This window comes from Saimiri boliviensis, chromosome 9, assembly GCF_048565385.1.
Source record: "Saimiri boliviensis isolate mSaiBol1 chromosome 9, mSaiBol1.pri, whole genome shotgun sequence".
In the NCBI taxonomy this organism is placed as follows: Eukaryota; Metazoa; Chordata; class Mammalia; order Primates; family Cebidae; genus Saimiri; species Saimiri boliviensis.
The window spans coordinates 100,054,119-100,069,747 of NC_133457.1; the positions used below are offsets into that span (position 1 = coordinate 100,054,119).

At 43.1% G+C, this 15,629-nt stretch overlaps 1 protein-coding gene across 3 annotated transcripts in view; it reads left to right on the top strand.

The window, feature by feature from the left end:
- PHF20 (PHD finger protein 20) overlaps positions 1 to 15,629 on the top strand; it is a 178,700-nt gene that overhangs the window by 127,577 nt on the left and 35,494 nt on the right. For 2 of the 3 annotated variants that reach the window (XM_039479285.2, XM_074406448.1), the window contains exon 10: positions 2,763 to 3,041. The exons of the other annotated variant lie outside the window; for it this stretch is intronic. In XM_039479285.2, coding sequence (XP_039335219.1) covers positions 2,763 to 3,041 — 279 coding nt within the window. The remainder of the gene's footprint in view (positions 1 to 2,762; positions 3,042 to 15,629) is intronic. 3 annotated transcript variants of the gene reach the window in all.

The following is a 15,629-nucleotide window of genomic DNA, read 5'->3' on the forward strand; positions in this document are numbered from 1 at the left end:
GCCCCTGCGCTGTTTGCCTTACGTAGATGACCAGTGTATGTACACATGAGTAAAGAGTTTTTGCTTTTGCTTTTGAGATAGAGTCTTATTCTTGTTGCTTATGTTAGAGTGCAATGGCACAATCTTGGCTCACTGCAACCTCCACCTCCCGGGTTCTCCTGCCTTGACCTCCTGAGTAGCTGGATCTACAGGTGCTCACCACCATTTTCAGCTAATTTTTCTTTTATTATTATTTTATTCTTTTTTTTTTTTTTAGACAAAGCATTGCTCTGTTGCCCAAGCTGGAGTGCAGTGGCATGATCTTGATCCACTGCAATTTCTGCCTCCTGGGTTTAAGTGATTCTTCTGCCTCAGCCTCCCAAGTAGTTGGGACTACAGGCATGCACCACCATGCCTGGCTAATTTTTATATTTTTAGTAGTGACAAGGGGTTCACCATGTTGGCTAGGCTGGTCTTAAACTCCTGACCTTAAGTGATCTGCCCACCTTGACCTCACAAAATGCTGGGATTACAGGCATGAGCCCCCGTGCCTGGCTAATTTTGTATTGTTAATAGAGTTGGGGTTTCACTATGTTGGCCAGTCTGGTCTTGAACTCCTGACTGCAAATGATCTGCCTGCCTTGGCTTCCCAAAGAGCTGGAATTATAGGTGTGAGCCACTGCACATGGTTCCAGCCTTAGTCTTTTTTTTTTTTTGAGACGGAGTTTAGCTCTTGTTACCCAGGCTGGAGTGCAATGGTGCGATCTTGGCTCACCGCAACCTACGCCTCCCGGGTTCAGGCAATTCTCCTGCCTCAGCCTCCTGAGTAGCTGGGATTACAGGCACGCACCACCATGCCCAGCTAACTTTTTGTATTTTTAGTAGAGACGGGGTTTCACCATGTTGACCAGGATGGTCTCGATCTCTTGACCTCGTGATCCACCCGCCTCGGCCTCCCAAAGTGCTGGGATTACAGGCTTGAGCCACCGTGCCCGGCCCGGCCTTAGTCTTTTTTAACCTACAAAATGGCAAGTTTATATGATTTAACCTAATATAGGTCAAAAGAAGGATATTCCAAATAAACTATTTTTTGTTTTAGAAAAGAATTGTAGGATGTATTAAAGGTTTGTGTTTTGAACTTCTCCACTGACATACTTTTCCTATCCAGTTATTTATCTGAGAAGTGTGTATTCTATTTCACATTGTGTCACTTTTGCTTCTTTTTTATTTTTTTGAGATGGAGTTTCGCTGTTGCTGCCCAAGCAATAGTGCAATGGCACAATCTTGGCTCACTGCAGCCTCCGCCTCCGGCATTCAGTCGATTCTCCTGAGTAGCTGGGATTATAGGCACCTGCCACCATGCCTGGTTAATTTTTTGTATTTTTAGTAGAACCAGGGTTTCACCATGATAGCGAGGCTGGTCTTGAACTCCTGACCTCAGATGATCTGCCTCCCAGAGTGCTGGGATTACAGGCATGAGCCACTGCGCCTGGTCAACTTTTTCTTCTCTTACCTGCAACTAACTGATCTGGAGTCTTTTATATTTCTTGTTGTAGGTAAGAAGTGATTTTAAGGGATTCTGCTTTGGGATGTGTGTGTGTATAGGTTTTTGTTTGTTTAAATTGGCTATATAACAGCATCCGTCAGACCACCAAACCTAATTTTGAAATGGAGAGTATGATTTAGATCAAATTTAAGAATTTTTAAATTCCTTCTGATTATGGGATGACACTTCAAAAAATAATCATATTTATCAATGGTTTAACAGCCTACCTGCTTCCAGTGGAAATTGTGTGATTGTGTTTAGGAAAAATTTGATTCACTTAAGAAAGGTTCATTCATTCCACATTGAATTTCTAATTAAAAAGAAAAAAAGTTTATTTAGTATATTCTGGGGTAACCAAATCTGTAGAGTAGGAGTGACTTATGGTGATTGTTTTTGTTGGTGGGAAGACATTCTAAAGGGAGTCCTCAGTAAACTGCATTTAACACACAAGAAGTTCTTGTGGGCCGAATGCGGTAGCTCATGCCTGTAATCCAGCACTTTGGGAGGCCAAGGGAGGCGGATCAGCTGAGGTTGGGAGTGCAACGCCAGCCTGGCCAATATGGTGAAACCCCGTCTCTACTAAAAATACAAAAATTAGCAGGGCGTGCTCTCGAACACCTGACCTCAGGTGATCTGCCTGCCTCAGCCTCCCAAAGTGCTGGGATTACAGGTGTGAGACACCATGCTTGGCTCATTTTTTTGTACTTTTAATAAAGATGGGGTTTCACCATGTTGACCAGGCCGGTCATGAACTCCTGACCTCAGGGGATCCACCTCGGCCTCCCAAAGTGCTGGGATTACAAGTCAGAGCCACTGTGCCTGGCCTAAGATCCTTGATATATATATATATATATATATATATATATATATATATAAAATATATACATATATCACATATATACATACATATATATATGTATATGTATATATATATATATATATATATATATATATATATATATATACTTTAGGATTTTTCCTTAAAGTATGTGAAACCCTGAAAACTTATAAACATGTTGATCTCTTCTTCCTAAAGATGAATCACAGTTGAGTCTTATTTGACCTGAAGTTGATTTCATTCTCTCTCAACAATAATTTTAGGAGGTAATGGCAGTCTGATGTCTCAGGCTACATATGCATGTTAGTCTTTCACCTCCAGTTGTCATGTATTAATGCATGTTTTGCAATAACTAGGATAAATACAAGGGATCCTTGCTTTTGTTTTTATTTTTTTCAGTAACAAATACTTTTAAGAAAACAGATGATTTTGTGTCATCTAATACGCCAGCTGTCGACCTAGACCACAAGTTTAGATGCAAGGTTGTGGACTGTTTAAAATTTTTCCGCAAAGCCAAACTGTTGCACTATCATATGAAGTATTTCCATGGAATGGAGAAGTCACTGGAGCCAGAGGAGGGCCCAGGAAAGAGGCATGTCCAAACCAGGGGCCCTTCAGCTTCAGACAAGCCCAGCCAGGAGACCCTGACCAGGAAGCGGGTCTCTGCCAGTTCCCCAAGTAAGTATCTTCATTCTGCATTGTGTCATGGATGGCTTTGTTACCTGGTCACAGTGCTTCTGTTTTCTGACACACAAAGCAGACACTAGGTTTGTCTGTTCCAGTTGAATCCCACAAGTTTGAACATATTAAGTGATCCTCAGATTGCATCATGGAGCTATGGCCTTCCTGTACGAAGCAGGAACACCTAACTCTGAGAGTTACCTTGAGAAACTTTCTTAGCCTCTGAAGGCCTTGGTCCTTCCAGTATGAGTGGACAGTCAAGTAAAGGGACCTCCTCCAGAAGCCAGCAGGAGAACTCATGCTCAGAGCAGCATGGGTGCCATCGTCCCACTCTCCCAAACCTGTACCTTTTCCTTGCCAGCAATACAAAAGAGCATGACAACCAAAAGGTGATATGTGATTCTACTGCCGGGTCCAAGTGTGAATCCTGTTTCATCTTAATTGTAACTGAAGATATTTATAATAGCACGGTTTGTTTTGCATAGAAACCATAATAGTAGTAGTAGGGATTACCATAAAATCTCATTTTATAACTTATTACAGAGAACTTAATTTTCTATAGCTTACAGAAATTGAAAAATTACATGTTCACAGGGGAATTTCAGAAGAATTAATGGATTTCCAATAAATTCTACAATCTTCCCAGCTTGTTACCTGCAATTGTAATATCACTACCTACTTCTTGGCTTATAGATTTTCTATTAAAACACGTAGGTATTAAATGGTATATATATATATTTTTTTTTTTAATTTATTTTTATTTTTATTTCCTCCTGTGTGGAATATAGAACTCTTAAGACATCTGACAGTGTTCTTAGTAGAGTATACAATCAGGTTACAGGACAGTGGGGCAGAGCCATGCACACTGAAGTGAGGTCAGTCTTCATTTTTGCTGTCAAGACTTTGTATGTGCTGTATTATCCATTAGAAATATAATGTGAGGCCCAGTGCAGTGGCTTACGCCTATAATTCTAGCACTTTGGGTGGCTGAGGCAGGTGGATCACCTGAAGTCAGGAGTTCGAGACCAGCCCAGCCAACATGGTGAAACCTTCTCTCTACTAGAAGTACAAAAATTAGCTGAATATAGTGGCACATGCCTATAATCCCAACTACTTGGGGGGCTGAGGCAGGAGGATTGCTTGAACCTGGGAGGTAGAGGTTGCAGTGAGATGAGATTGCACCGTTGCACTCCAGCCTGGGTGGCAAGAGTGAAACTCTGTCTCCAAAACAAACAAACAAAAAAAGAAATATAATGTGAGCCATATATGTAATTTAAAATTTTCTAGCAGCTATGTATTTAAAATGTTAAAAGAAATTACTTGTAATAATATATTTTAATTCAGTGTATTCAAAATATACTCATTTCAGCAAGTAATCAATATAAAAATTACTACTGATCTATTTTTTATATTCTTCTTCTTCTTTTTATTTTATTTTTTAAAAAAGACGAGGTTTCACCATGTTGTCCAGGCTGCTCTCCAACTCCCAACCTCAGGTGATCTGCCCGCCTTGGCCTCCCAAAGTGTTAGGATTACAGGCATGAGCCACTGCGCCTGGCCGCCTTCTTTTTTTTTTTTTTTTAAGTGGAGAGCAGGTCTTGCTATGTTCAGGTCTTGAACTCCTAGGCTCAAGCTACCCATTGATCTCTGCCTTCCTAAGTGTTAGGATTGTAAGCGTGAGCCACCATATCTCACTAATACTCTTTTTCTTATACTGTCTTTAAAATCCAGTGTGTTCTCCACTGCCCTTATGTGAAGAAAAAAATAAAATCCAGTGTGTAGGCTGGGTGTGGTGACTCACACCTGTAATCCCAGCACTTTGGGAAGCTGAGGTGGGTGGATCACAAGGTCAGGAGATCGAGACCATCCTGGCTAACACGGTGAAACTCTGTCTCTACTAAAAATATAAAAATTAGCTGGACGTGGTGGCATGTTCCTGTAATCCCTGCTACATGGGAGGCTGAGGCAGCAGAGTTGCTTGAACCTGGGAGGCGGAGATTGCAGTGAGCCGAGATGGTGCCACTGCACTCCAGCCTGGGCGACAGAGTGAAACTCTGTCTCAAAAAAAAAAAAAAAAAAAAATCCAGTGTGTATTTTATTCTTAATGAACATCTCAATTCAGACTAACCACATTTCATGTGCCCGGTAGATACATGTGTCTAGGGGCAATTGAATTTATTGGACCATGCAGCTCTGTTATATAACCCTTGTTATTCTAGCTGTAGGCAGTCAGTCCAGCTGTGCACTTGGTGAGACTAAGCCCTGAGCTAAAAGGAGCTGCCTGAGGGAGACCAGCTAGCCAGTGGCCACCCAGGAAGACTACCTATGTGGGCTGTAGGGCAGGACACCACCTTAATGACTTTACCAGAGTCCTGCTCAGGTGCCCACCAGGGGATGGATATTTCTCAGAGTAGGCTTGTGTGAACCAGACTGTGGTAGACTGATGCCCAAGGCCATTTTCAGTCCTATTTTATTTTATTTTATTTTAATTATTATTTTGAGACACGATCTTGTTCTGTCACCCAGACTGGAAGGCAGCTATTTCTTCCAAACAAAGCTCACCGCTATCAAAACTTTCCTCTTTCAGCTCAAAACTTTTCTCTGGAAAAGGAAAAAGTAGCTTGTTGAGCATGAGATCAGAGCACTGGAGTTAGAATTGCCTCAGGCTGAAATAGATCAACCTATTCATTCAACTACTTACTGCCAGTCTCTTTTTTGGGTGCTAAAGAGATCTAAGCCCTATTTTACCTAATGCTAGTGGTTTTGGTTATTCCTGGCAGAAAGAAGAAAGGACTTGTTCAGGTCTCAGACCAGGGCTTCCTTTTGCCTGGATAGTACTTGGTTCATTCAGCACCAAACACTGATTCCTTAGGAATGTAAGAAGTGTCTTTTACTGGCCAATCCTGCTGTCTTGGGTTGGCCATTTTTGTCTTTGAGGTGAGTTTAGATCTCTCTTGTTGATTACATGATGAATTCTGGGGGCAGGCTTATTTCCTAGACCTTGTAAGACCTGTCATTGAGTTCCCACCATGTACTGCCTACAGCAGTTACCTGAACCAGGTCTCACCTGGACCAGTGACCAACCTAGCTGCATGGGAGTCACTGGGTGACGTGTTAAAAATACAGATTTCCAGGTTCTGCTTTCCTGACATTTCAGTTCAGAGGCTCTGAGTTTAGAATCTATAATTTTTTCCTTCCCCTCTACCAAATATACAAATGATATATGATTACTATAAGATTAGTACAAAAGAATACTAAGGCAAAAGTAGATTCCTCTCACATTGAATCTTCTACACACCTTACATATAATTTTTTTTTCTCACTCTGTCACCCAGGTTGGAGTGCAGTGGCATGATCTTGGCTCGCTGCAACCTCCACCTCCTGGGTTCAAGCTATTCTCCTGCCTCAGCCTCCTGAGTAGCTGGGATTATAGGTATGCACCACCAAGCTCGGCTAATTTTTGTATTTTTAGTAGAGACAGGATTTCACCATGTCGGTCAGGCTGATCTCGAACTCCTGACCTCATGATCTGCCCACCTCAGCCTCCCAAAGTGCTGGGATTACAGGCATGAGCCACCACATCTGGCCTTTTTTTTTTTTTTTTTTTTGAGACGGAGTTTCACTCTTGTTACCCAGGCTGGAGTGCAATGGCGCGATCTCGGCTCACCGCAACCTCCGCCTCCTGGGTTCAGGCAATTCTGCTGCCTCAGCCTCCTGAGTAGCTGGGATTACAGGCACACGCCACCATGCCCAGCTGATTTTTTGTATTTTTAGTAGAGACGGGGTTTCAACATGTTGACCAGGATGGTCTCGATCTCTTGACCTCGTGATCCACCCGCCTCAGCCTCCCAAAGTGCTGGGATTACAGGCTTGAGCCACCGCGCCCGGCTTTTTTGTTTTTAAATATAGAGACAGGATCTCTTTTTTTGAGACATGGTCTTGCTTTGTCACCCATGCTGGAGTGGAGTGGTGCAGTTGTAGCTCACTGTAACCTTGAACTTCTAGGCTCAAGCGATCCTTCCACCTCAGCCTCCTGAGTAGCTGGAACTACAGGTGTGCACCACCACTGCCCGCTAATTTTTACTTATATTTTTTTAGAGACAAGGTCTCACTATGTGCTCAGGTTGATCTTTTTTTTTTTTTTTTTTTTTTTTTTTTTTTTTTTTTTGAGACGGAGTTTCGCTCTTGTTACCCAGGCTGGAGTGCAATGGCGCGATCTCGGCTCACCGCAACCTCCACCTCCTGGGTTCAGGCAATTCTCCTGCCTCAGCCTCCTGAGTAGCTGGGATTACAGGCATGAGCCACCATGCCCAGCTAATTTTTTGTATTTTTAGTAGAGACAGGGTTTCACCATGTTGACCAGGATGGTCTCGATCTCTTGACCTCGTGATCCACCCGCCTCGGCCTCCCAAAGTGCTGGGATTACAGGCTTGAGCCACCGCGCCCGGCCAACTCAGGTTGATCTTGAACTCCTGGACTCAAGCAATCCTCTCGCCTTGGACTCCCAAAATGCTGGGATTATAGGTGTGAGCCACCAGGTCCGGCCAAGATTGAATCTCACTTTGTTGCCCAGGCTGGTCTCAACTCCTGTCTTCAAGTAGTCCTCTAATCTCGGCTTCCCAAAGTACTGAGATTACAGGTGTAAGCCACTGTGCCTAGCCACATTTAAACTTCTGATGGATGATACTAATTGCTTTTTAGGAAGCTTATCCCAAGCAGGATGCAATGGCTGATACCTGTAATCCCAGAATGTTGGGAGGCTGAGGCAGGCAGATCACTTGCGTACAGAAGTTCAAGACCAGCCTGGCCAACATGGTGAAACCCTGTCTCTACTAAAACTACAAAAATTAGCAGGGCGTGGTGGCACATACCTGTGATCCTAGCTACGTGGGAGGCTGAGGCATGAGAATAGTTCGAACCTGGGGGGCAAAGGTTGCAGCGAGCTGAGATTATGCCACCACACTCTATCCTGGGTGATAGAGTGAGATCCTGTCTCAAGAAACAAAACAAACAAAAGCTTGTCCCAGTTTGTGGTGTCCTGCCAATAGGGTCTCAATATTAACACCTTTTTTTTTTTTTTGAGACAGTATCTTGCTATGTTATCCAGGTTGGTCTCAAATAATCCTCTCACCCCAGTTTCTTGAGTAGCTGGGATTGCAGGTGTGTACCACCACGCCTGGCTAATCACGTTGTATCTTATTTTCTTTATTTATTTATAGTTCAGTCTTCATTTCTTGGTGTCACATTTTAAATTATTGCCAATCTGATAGGTGAAAATACTGATTTTAGTATCTTATTTTAAAAATTATGTCACGCCTGTAATCCCAGCACTTTGGGAGGCCGAGGCGGGTGGATTGTGAGGTTAGGAGTTCAAGACCAGCCTAGCCAAGTTGGTGAAACCCCGTCTCTACCAGAAATACAAAAATTTAGCCAGGCATGGTGGCCTGTGTCTGTAATCCCAGCTACTCAGGAGACTGAGGTATAGAATTGCTTAAACCTGGGAGGCGGAAGTTGCAGTGAGGCAAGATTGCACTACTGCACTCCAGCCTGCGTGATGGAGCGAGATGCTGTCTCAGAAAAAAAAAAATCTGGAGTATTTTAAACGTAGAAAAGTATGTATATTATATAGCAAACCTGCATGTATCCTCTACCCAGACTTAACAAAGGTTATTATATTTTGCTATGATTTTTTTTTTTTTTTTTTGAGCTGAAGTCTTGCTCTGTTGCCCAGGCTGGAGTGCAATGGTGTGATCTTGGCTCACTGCAACCTCCACCTCCCTGGTTCAAGCGGTTCTCCTACCTCAGGCTCCCTAGTAGCTGGTGTTACAGGTGCACACCACCAGGTCCAGCTAATTTTTGTATTTTTAGTAGAGACCGGGTTTCACCATGTTGGTCAGGCTGGTTTTGAACTCCTGACCTCAAGTAATCTGCCTGCCTCAACCTTCCAAAGTGTTGGGATTGCAGATGTGAGCCACTGCACCTAGCCTCCTTTGGATTTTTTGAAAAGGGAAACCTAACGTTAGGAAGAAGCAGAAATCCCCTACCTTGCCTTTTTTTTTTTTTTTTTTTTTGAGACGGAGTCTCACTCTGTCGCCAGGCTGGAGTGAAGTTGTATGATCTCGGCTCACTGCAACCTCCGCCTCCTGGGTTCAAGTGATTCTCCTGCCTCAGCTTCCCGAGTAGTTGCAACTGCAGGTGCATGCCACCATGCCTAGGTAATTTTTGTATTTTTAGTAGAGATGGGGTTTCACCATATTGGCAAGAATGGTCTCAATTTCTTGACCTTGTGATCCACCTGCCTCAGCCTCCCAAAATGCTGGGATTATAGGTGTGAGCCACCATTTCTGGCCTGCCTTTTCTTTTTTTCCCCCCTTATACTTTCCCAAATATGTGCATATCTAAGTAATATATAGTATTGTGAGTGTTTTTCATATTTATATTGATGAATAATAGAGAGTATTTTGTGTGTTTTAAAAATATGCGTAAGTGGTATCATATCATCTTTTTTTAAACAATTTTATTTATTTATTTAATATTTATTTTTTATTTTTGAGATGGAGTTTCGCTCTTGTTACCCAGGCTGGAGTGCAATGGCGCGATCTCAGCTCACTGCAACCTCCGCCTCCTGGGTTCAGGCAATTCTCCTGCCTCAGCCTCCTGAGTAGCTGGGATTACAGGCACGCGCCACCATGCCCGGCTAATTTTTTGTATTTTTAGTAGAGACGGGGTTTCAACATGTTGACCAGGATGGTCTCGATCTCTTGACCTCGTGATCCACCCGCCTCGGCCTCCCAGAGTGTTGGGATTACAGGCGTGAGCCACCGCGCCCAGCGGTATCATATCATCTTGCACCTTGCTGCTTTAGTTGCATTTTATGTTTGAGCTATTGTGTGAATGTGCCATGGTTTCTTTCATACTCAAGGTCATTGACATTTCCAGTTTTTTACCATTAAAGATGATACTTCAGGGAATTCCTTTGTACATGTCCCCTGTGAGTGAACATTTTTAAAGAGTATTTACCTAGAAGAGCAATTGCCAGATGGAAGGGTTTTTGTTACATACCAGAATACCTTTGAAAATGGTGATTGCAGTTTATACTCCTATCACCTTTGTGATTTCACTACATCCTCACTAACTTTTGGTATTGGCTAACATAAATTTCTGCAACCGTGTGAATTTGAAGTGGTTATCTCCTTGTTTTTCTTGTTAAGAAACATGTTTTCGGCCGGGCACGGTGGCTCATGCCTGTAATCCCAGCACTTTGGGAGGCCAAGGTGGGCGGATCATTAGGTCAAGAGATCGAGACCATCCTGGCCAACATGGTGAAACCCCATCTCTACTAAAAATACAAAAAGTAGCCAGGCATGGTGGCACGTGCCTGTGGTCCCAGCTACTTGGGAGGCTGAGGCGGAAGAATTGCTTGAACCCAGGAAGCAGAGGTTGCAGTGAGCCGAGATTGCGCCACTGCACTCCAGCCTGGCGACAGAGCAAGACTCCGTCTTAAAACAAACAAACAAACAAACAAAAAAACCACATTTGTTTTGTACTTTTAGATTAGGGTCAGAATTGTTACAAACCTCTCCTCCTTCATTTGGTCCCCCACTTTGTCTCCATTTTGAGACACAGCCATGAAGAGGAAGCCCTGACTTGTAAGCATCTGTCCGGGCTGAAGATCAATTCTGAGTCCCCTCTTCCGTGATTGTTCTGGCCCCTTGGTTACTCTGGTCTCCTAAACCTGAATTGAGCCAGCACTGGCTCATACTCCTTCCCTTTTCAGTGCTATGCTGGAAGAAGGAAGGAGAAGTGTAGGGGAACCTTAAGGTCTGAATTTGATGCCAGGCTCTGCCACTAACAGCTCTCTGATACGGATTAGATCCCTTATCCTTCATCTGTATAGTGGAGGTAATACTGCTTGGTTTACAGAAGTGCTGGAAAGGTCTTTATGTCAGACATTTAAATTCTTTAGAAATGTAGAGATATGTTCAAAGCAACACCTTCATAAGAGCCCTAAATTACAAATAATCTAAGTGTTTTTCCACAGTAAATAAGTAAATTGTGGTATCTTGATACATACTACACAGCAGTGAGAATGAAGTACATCTCACTATGTGGGTGCATCTCATAAATATGAGCCAAATAAGCCAGCATAAACTCATACAGATAATATGATTCTGCTTATATAGAGTTCAGAAACGAATACGAACTAATCTATGGTATTTGAGATCAAAACAATAGTTACCTTTTGGGGGAGAGGGATAGGTCTGGAAGCTGGGTAGGAGGGAGACTTCTAGGGCTTCAGAAATGTTCTGTTTCCTGATCTGCATGGCGGTTATATAGATGTGTTCATTTTGTGAAAAAGTATTGATTTATATATTTATTTGTTTATGCTTTTGTGTGTTTGTTTTATGCCTCAATAAAAAGCATGCTTAGGCAGGCACAGTGGCTCACATCTGTAATCCCAGCACTTTGAGAGGCCGAGGCAGGCGGATCATTTGAGGTCAGGAGTTTGAGACTAGCTTGGTCAACATGGTGAGACCCCATCTCTACTAAAAAATACAAAAAAATTAGCTGGGTGTGGTAATGCGCGCCTGTAATCCTAGCTACTCAGGAGGCAGAGGCAGAAGAATCGCCTGAACCTATGAATCAGAATTTACAGTGAGCCAAGATTGCACCACTCCTCTCTAGCCTGGGTGACAGAGTGAGACTCCATCTCAAAAAAAAAAAAAAAAAAAAAAAAAGAGAATCATGCTTAAAACATATACTTGGAAATGATAAAAATACAGTAAGAATGTAAGAAACTACAGAGAGCTACCAAGATAAAAGACTGGGCTTTGTACTTGAAACAATGAATTTAATTGAGAGACTTTTAATGTTTGTTTCCTTTTATCTGACTTACCCCAAATTAATCTTCTCCTTTTCAATCCCACAGCACTAATCCAGGTTTCCCTTCTTGCCCTGGTTGTTGTGGTCATTTCTTAATTGGTTTTCCTCCCATCATTCTTTACTCACTGTGGTTCATCCATCATTTTGTCGTCAGATCGATCTTTGAAAGAACAAACCTGATTATATCACTCTCTTGCTAAATAATATATAAGGACAGGATGATGCTTCTGCAAAGCATAAGTTTTGGATCTGGGTACATGAGTTGTGAATCCCATCTGTTCCCTCAGTCACTGTTGGACCCTCTTCAGGTCTCCAGACCTCACTGTCTCTTGAGCGTAAACCTGAGTTCTTGTGATTAGTTTCTGAGCTCATCTTTTTAATGAGCTTGTTTCAAGGCCTGATGTGAGGAAGTGGATTTCCTTCTTCCCCTTGCTTTCCATGATTTTATCCTTCTCATCCAGCAATGTGTGGCTGAGGTGGGTGCATTTGTGTGAGCTCTCTAGCTGGATTTTGAGTACTGTTGGAGAGAGTCATGTTGAGTCATCTTGAGTCACTACAGTATCCCATGGGCTCTGCAGGGCTTTGGAAACAACCAGCACTTAAGGACTGGAGATTGTGTTGAGTAAATGGAGAGATCATTGAGATGTCAGGAGTCAGTAGAAGTAGCAGGCTCTGGTTATCATAATGCAGTGACATCTGGGCAGAATGAGGGTGCAACACTGGAAGTAGAGTGCAGCCTACCCCAGACAGCACAGAGCCACCAGAACCAGGTTCTTCCAAAGGCTGAGGCTTAACAGGCGGGAGGCCATAAGGGACCCAGGGAAGTCCTGCTTTCCTGGCCACCATGGTGTGTGCTCTCTGTGCTAGGACATAGTGCCTCTTTTTGTTCATAGTGATTGTCTTAGGAGGGACTTTGCCCAGCATAATGCACCTGAGTATAGAGCAGGTATTCCTGGCCAGATGCTGATCTACCACCTGGCTTTGGGATTCCTGATTGACTACTTGCATGCCTTGGTCTATGTTGAGTAACATGTGTTGACTCTGGAGTCAGCTCACCTGAGTTTGAATACAGGCTCTACCACTTGCTTGCTCCAGGACATTGGGCAGAGAACTTTGCTAAACTTCAATTTTCTCATTTGTGAAATAGAGATAATAGTACTACTTACCTCATAACTTTGTTACACTAAATGACCCAAAGGGAAATGCTTAGTAAAATGTCTGGCCTATAGTAAACTCTGAACACATACTCTCTCTTTTTCTCAGTGAAAGCATTTGCCCAGGCAGTCAGAGATCTGAGTTCTGAACTCAGCCAACTACTGAGGAGCTACAAAACCAATAGACAAGACATTGTCATTTTGACATAATTAAGAAGCCTGATCGACTGATTTTCTTTCTTTCTTTCTTTCTTTTTTGAGTGATTTTCTTTTCTTTTTTGAGTGATTGATTTTCTACTTTCATGTCACTCTTGGATCTTATGCATTATACTGACCTGGGATTTTATTCTCTCAATACAGAAGGAACCTTTTCAATAGGATTTGGAAATTTCTTGGTGAATTGGAATTTTTCTTTACCAGTTTTCAAAAATAAGGCCTGCTGCATACTCACTAGACTAGTAGGGGTGAACAATTATAAAATGCTTTAAGAGAAACAAGAGTCTTTTAAATCCTTGTGCTTTAACTTGTTGCCAAAAGGGTTTTTAAATCCTTATCTTTTAATTTGTTTAAAGCGGTCCTTTGTAAAATTGATCAATTTGACAGCAGAATGTGCCACACAGACCACTCACCCACTGTCTGATCATTTCTGTACCCTCTCAGTGAAAGCAGGATTTGTGCAGCCACGAAAGAATGTACCCCCATCCACATGTCAGGTGGACACAGCCTCTTAGACAACTTGGTGATTACCCAGATGTATCTCACATACCTCATTGCTCATACATTTAGCAGTTACCAGGCCGAAGGAGCTAGACCATCCATCTTGCTGTGATCTATATGGAAAATTGAAACCCTGGCCACCAGCCCTGACTATGCCACTAATCAGCAAGAGCCTCGGCATCATCATCTGTAGATGGGGCTCAGTAGACATGTTCAGCCTTCATCACGTAGCTGGCTGTCAGTGAGAGTGAACATAGCAGTGCACGCTGAAGATTCCATAGTGTGGCCGCCTCATTCTGCCCCCGCTCTCCAGAAGGCACCTCTGTTCCAGGCATCTCCCCCTACTTTCTCCCATCAAAGCCTTGCCCAGTTTGTCAGGGTTTTACTGGATACTTTACTAATTTGATAACCAAAAATTTGAAAGACTAGAACCAACTTAACAGTATCCTGGTTTCACCTCAGGCTTCTGAGAAAGCCCTTATCCCTAGGGTAGAATTTCAGACAGTGTGGGGCGTTCAGCTGAGGAGATGTTTCAGAGTGAGACTGATAACAGGCAGCCTGTGTTTTATAGGCAGTGTGAACTTGACATTCTGCTTAAGTGAAAAACAGTATTGTAGGCTTTGTGCTGTGTGGTGATAGTAACTGTGAAAAAGCACCCCCTTTATGCTGAATGCTCTGATTTTTTTTGAGACAGAATCTTACTCTGTCACCCAGCCTGGAGTGCAATGGTGTGGTCTTGGCTCACTGCAACCCCTGCCTTTGGGGTTCAAGTAATTCTTGTGCCTCATCCTCCCAAGTAGCTGGGATTACAGGCATACACAACCGCACCCAGCTAATTTTTGTATTTTTAGTACAGATGGAGTTTTGCCATGTTGTCCAGGCTGGTCTTGAACTCCTGGCCTCAAGTGATCCAGCACTTGGGTTCTAATGGATTTCTTTGATGAAGAGTCCTGGGGCTTCCAGCAGAACCATTGGGACTAGAAAGTACCCTGTAGAGATTTTTTTGGTTTTGGACTCCTCAATTTCTGGGCCAGTGAGGTTGAGCAGAAATAGTAGCTCTGGTCTGAGCCCATAGACTGATCATAGGAGCAACCTGCCGTTGTTCCCTTTGTGATCTCAGACAGGTCTCTTAACAGATCTGATCTCCTCATTTTTAAAGTAATGATGTAGAACTAGGTATGCATGAGACAAGGCCCTTTCATGTGGGGAGAAAAGCTCATAAACAACCTGAGAAGGCAAAGCTCTCTGTTAGGAACATGTAAAGTGCTGTGGGAACACAGATTCAGATTTTGCCTGTAGGTTAGGAGCTGGACTGCTGAAAGAAGAAGGTGACGTTTTAGTTAGTCCTTGCTGTGAATTGAATTGTGTTCTGCCTTCCCCCTAAAATTCATGTGTTGAAGTCCTAACCCTCAGTGTGATGGTGTTTGGCAATAATTAAGTTTAGATGATGTCATGAGGATGGGGCCTTCATGATGGGATTAGTGGCCTTATAGGAAGAGACCAGAGAGCTCCCCAGTCCCCCATGTGAGAACATAGCAAGAAGATGGACATCTACAAGCTGGGAAGAGGGTCTTCACTGAGAACCAAATAGCCTGGCACCTTAATCTTGTACTTCCCAACCTCCAGAACTGTGAAAAAGAAATACCTGTTTTTTTTTTTTTTTTTGAGACGGAGTTTCGCTCTTGTTACCCAGGCTGGAGTGCAATGGCGCGATCTCGGCTCACCGCAACCTCCGCCTCCTGGGTTCAAGCAATTCTCCTGCCTCAGCCTCCTGAGGAGCTGGGATTACAGGCATGCGCCACCATGCCCAGCTAAGTTTTGTATTTTTAGT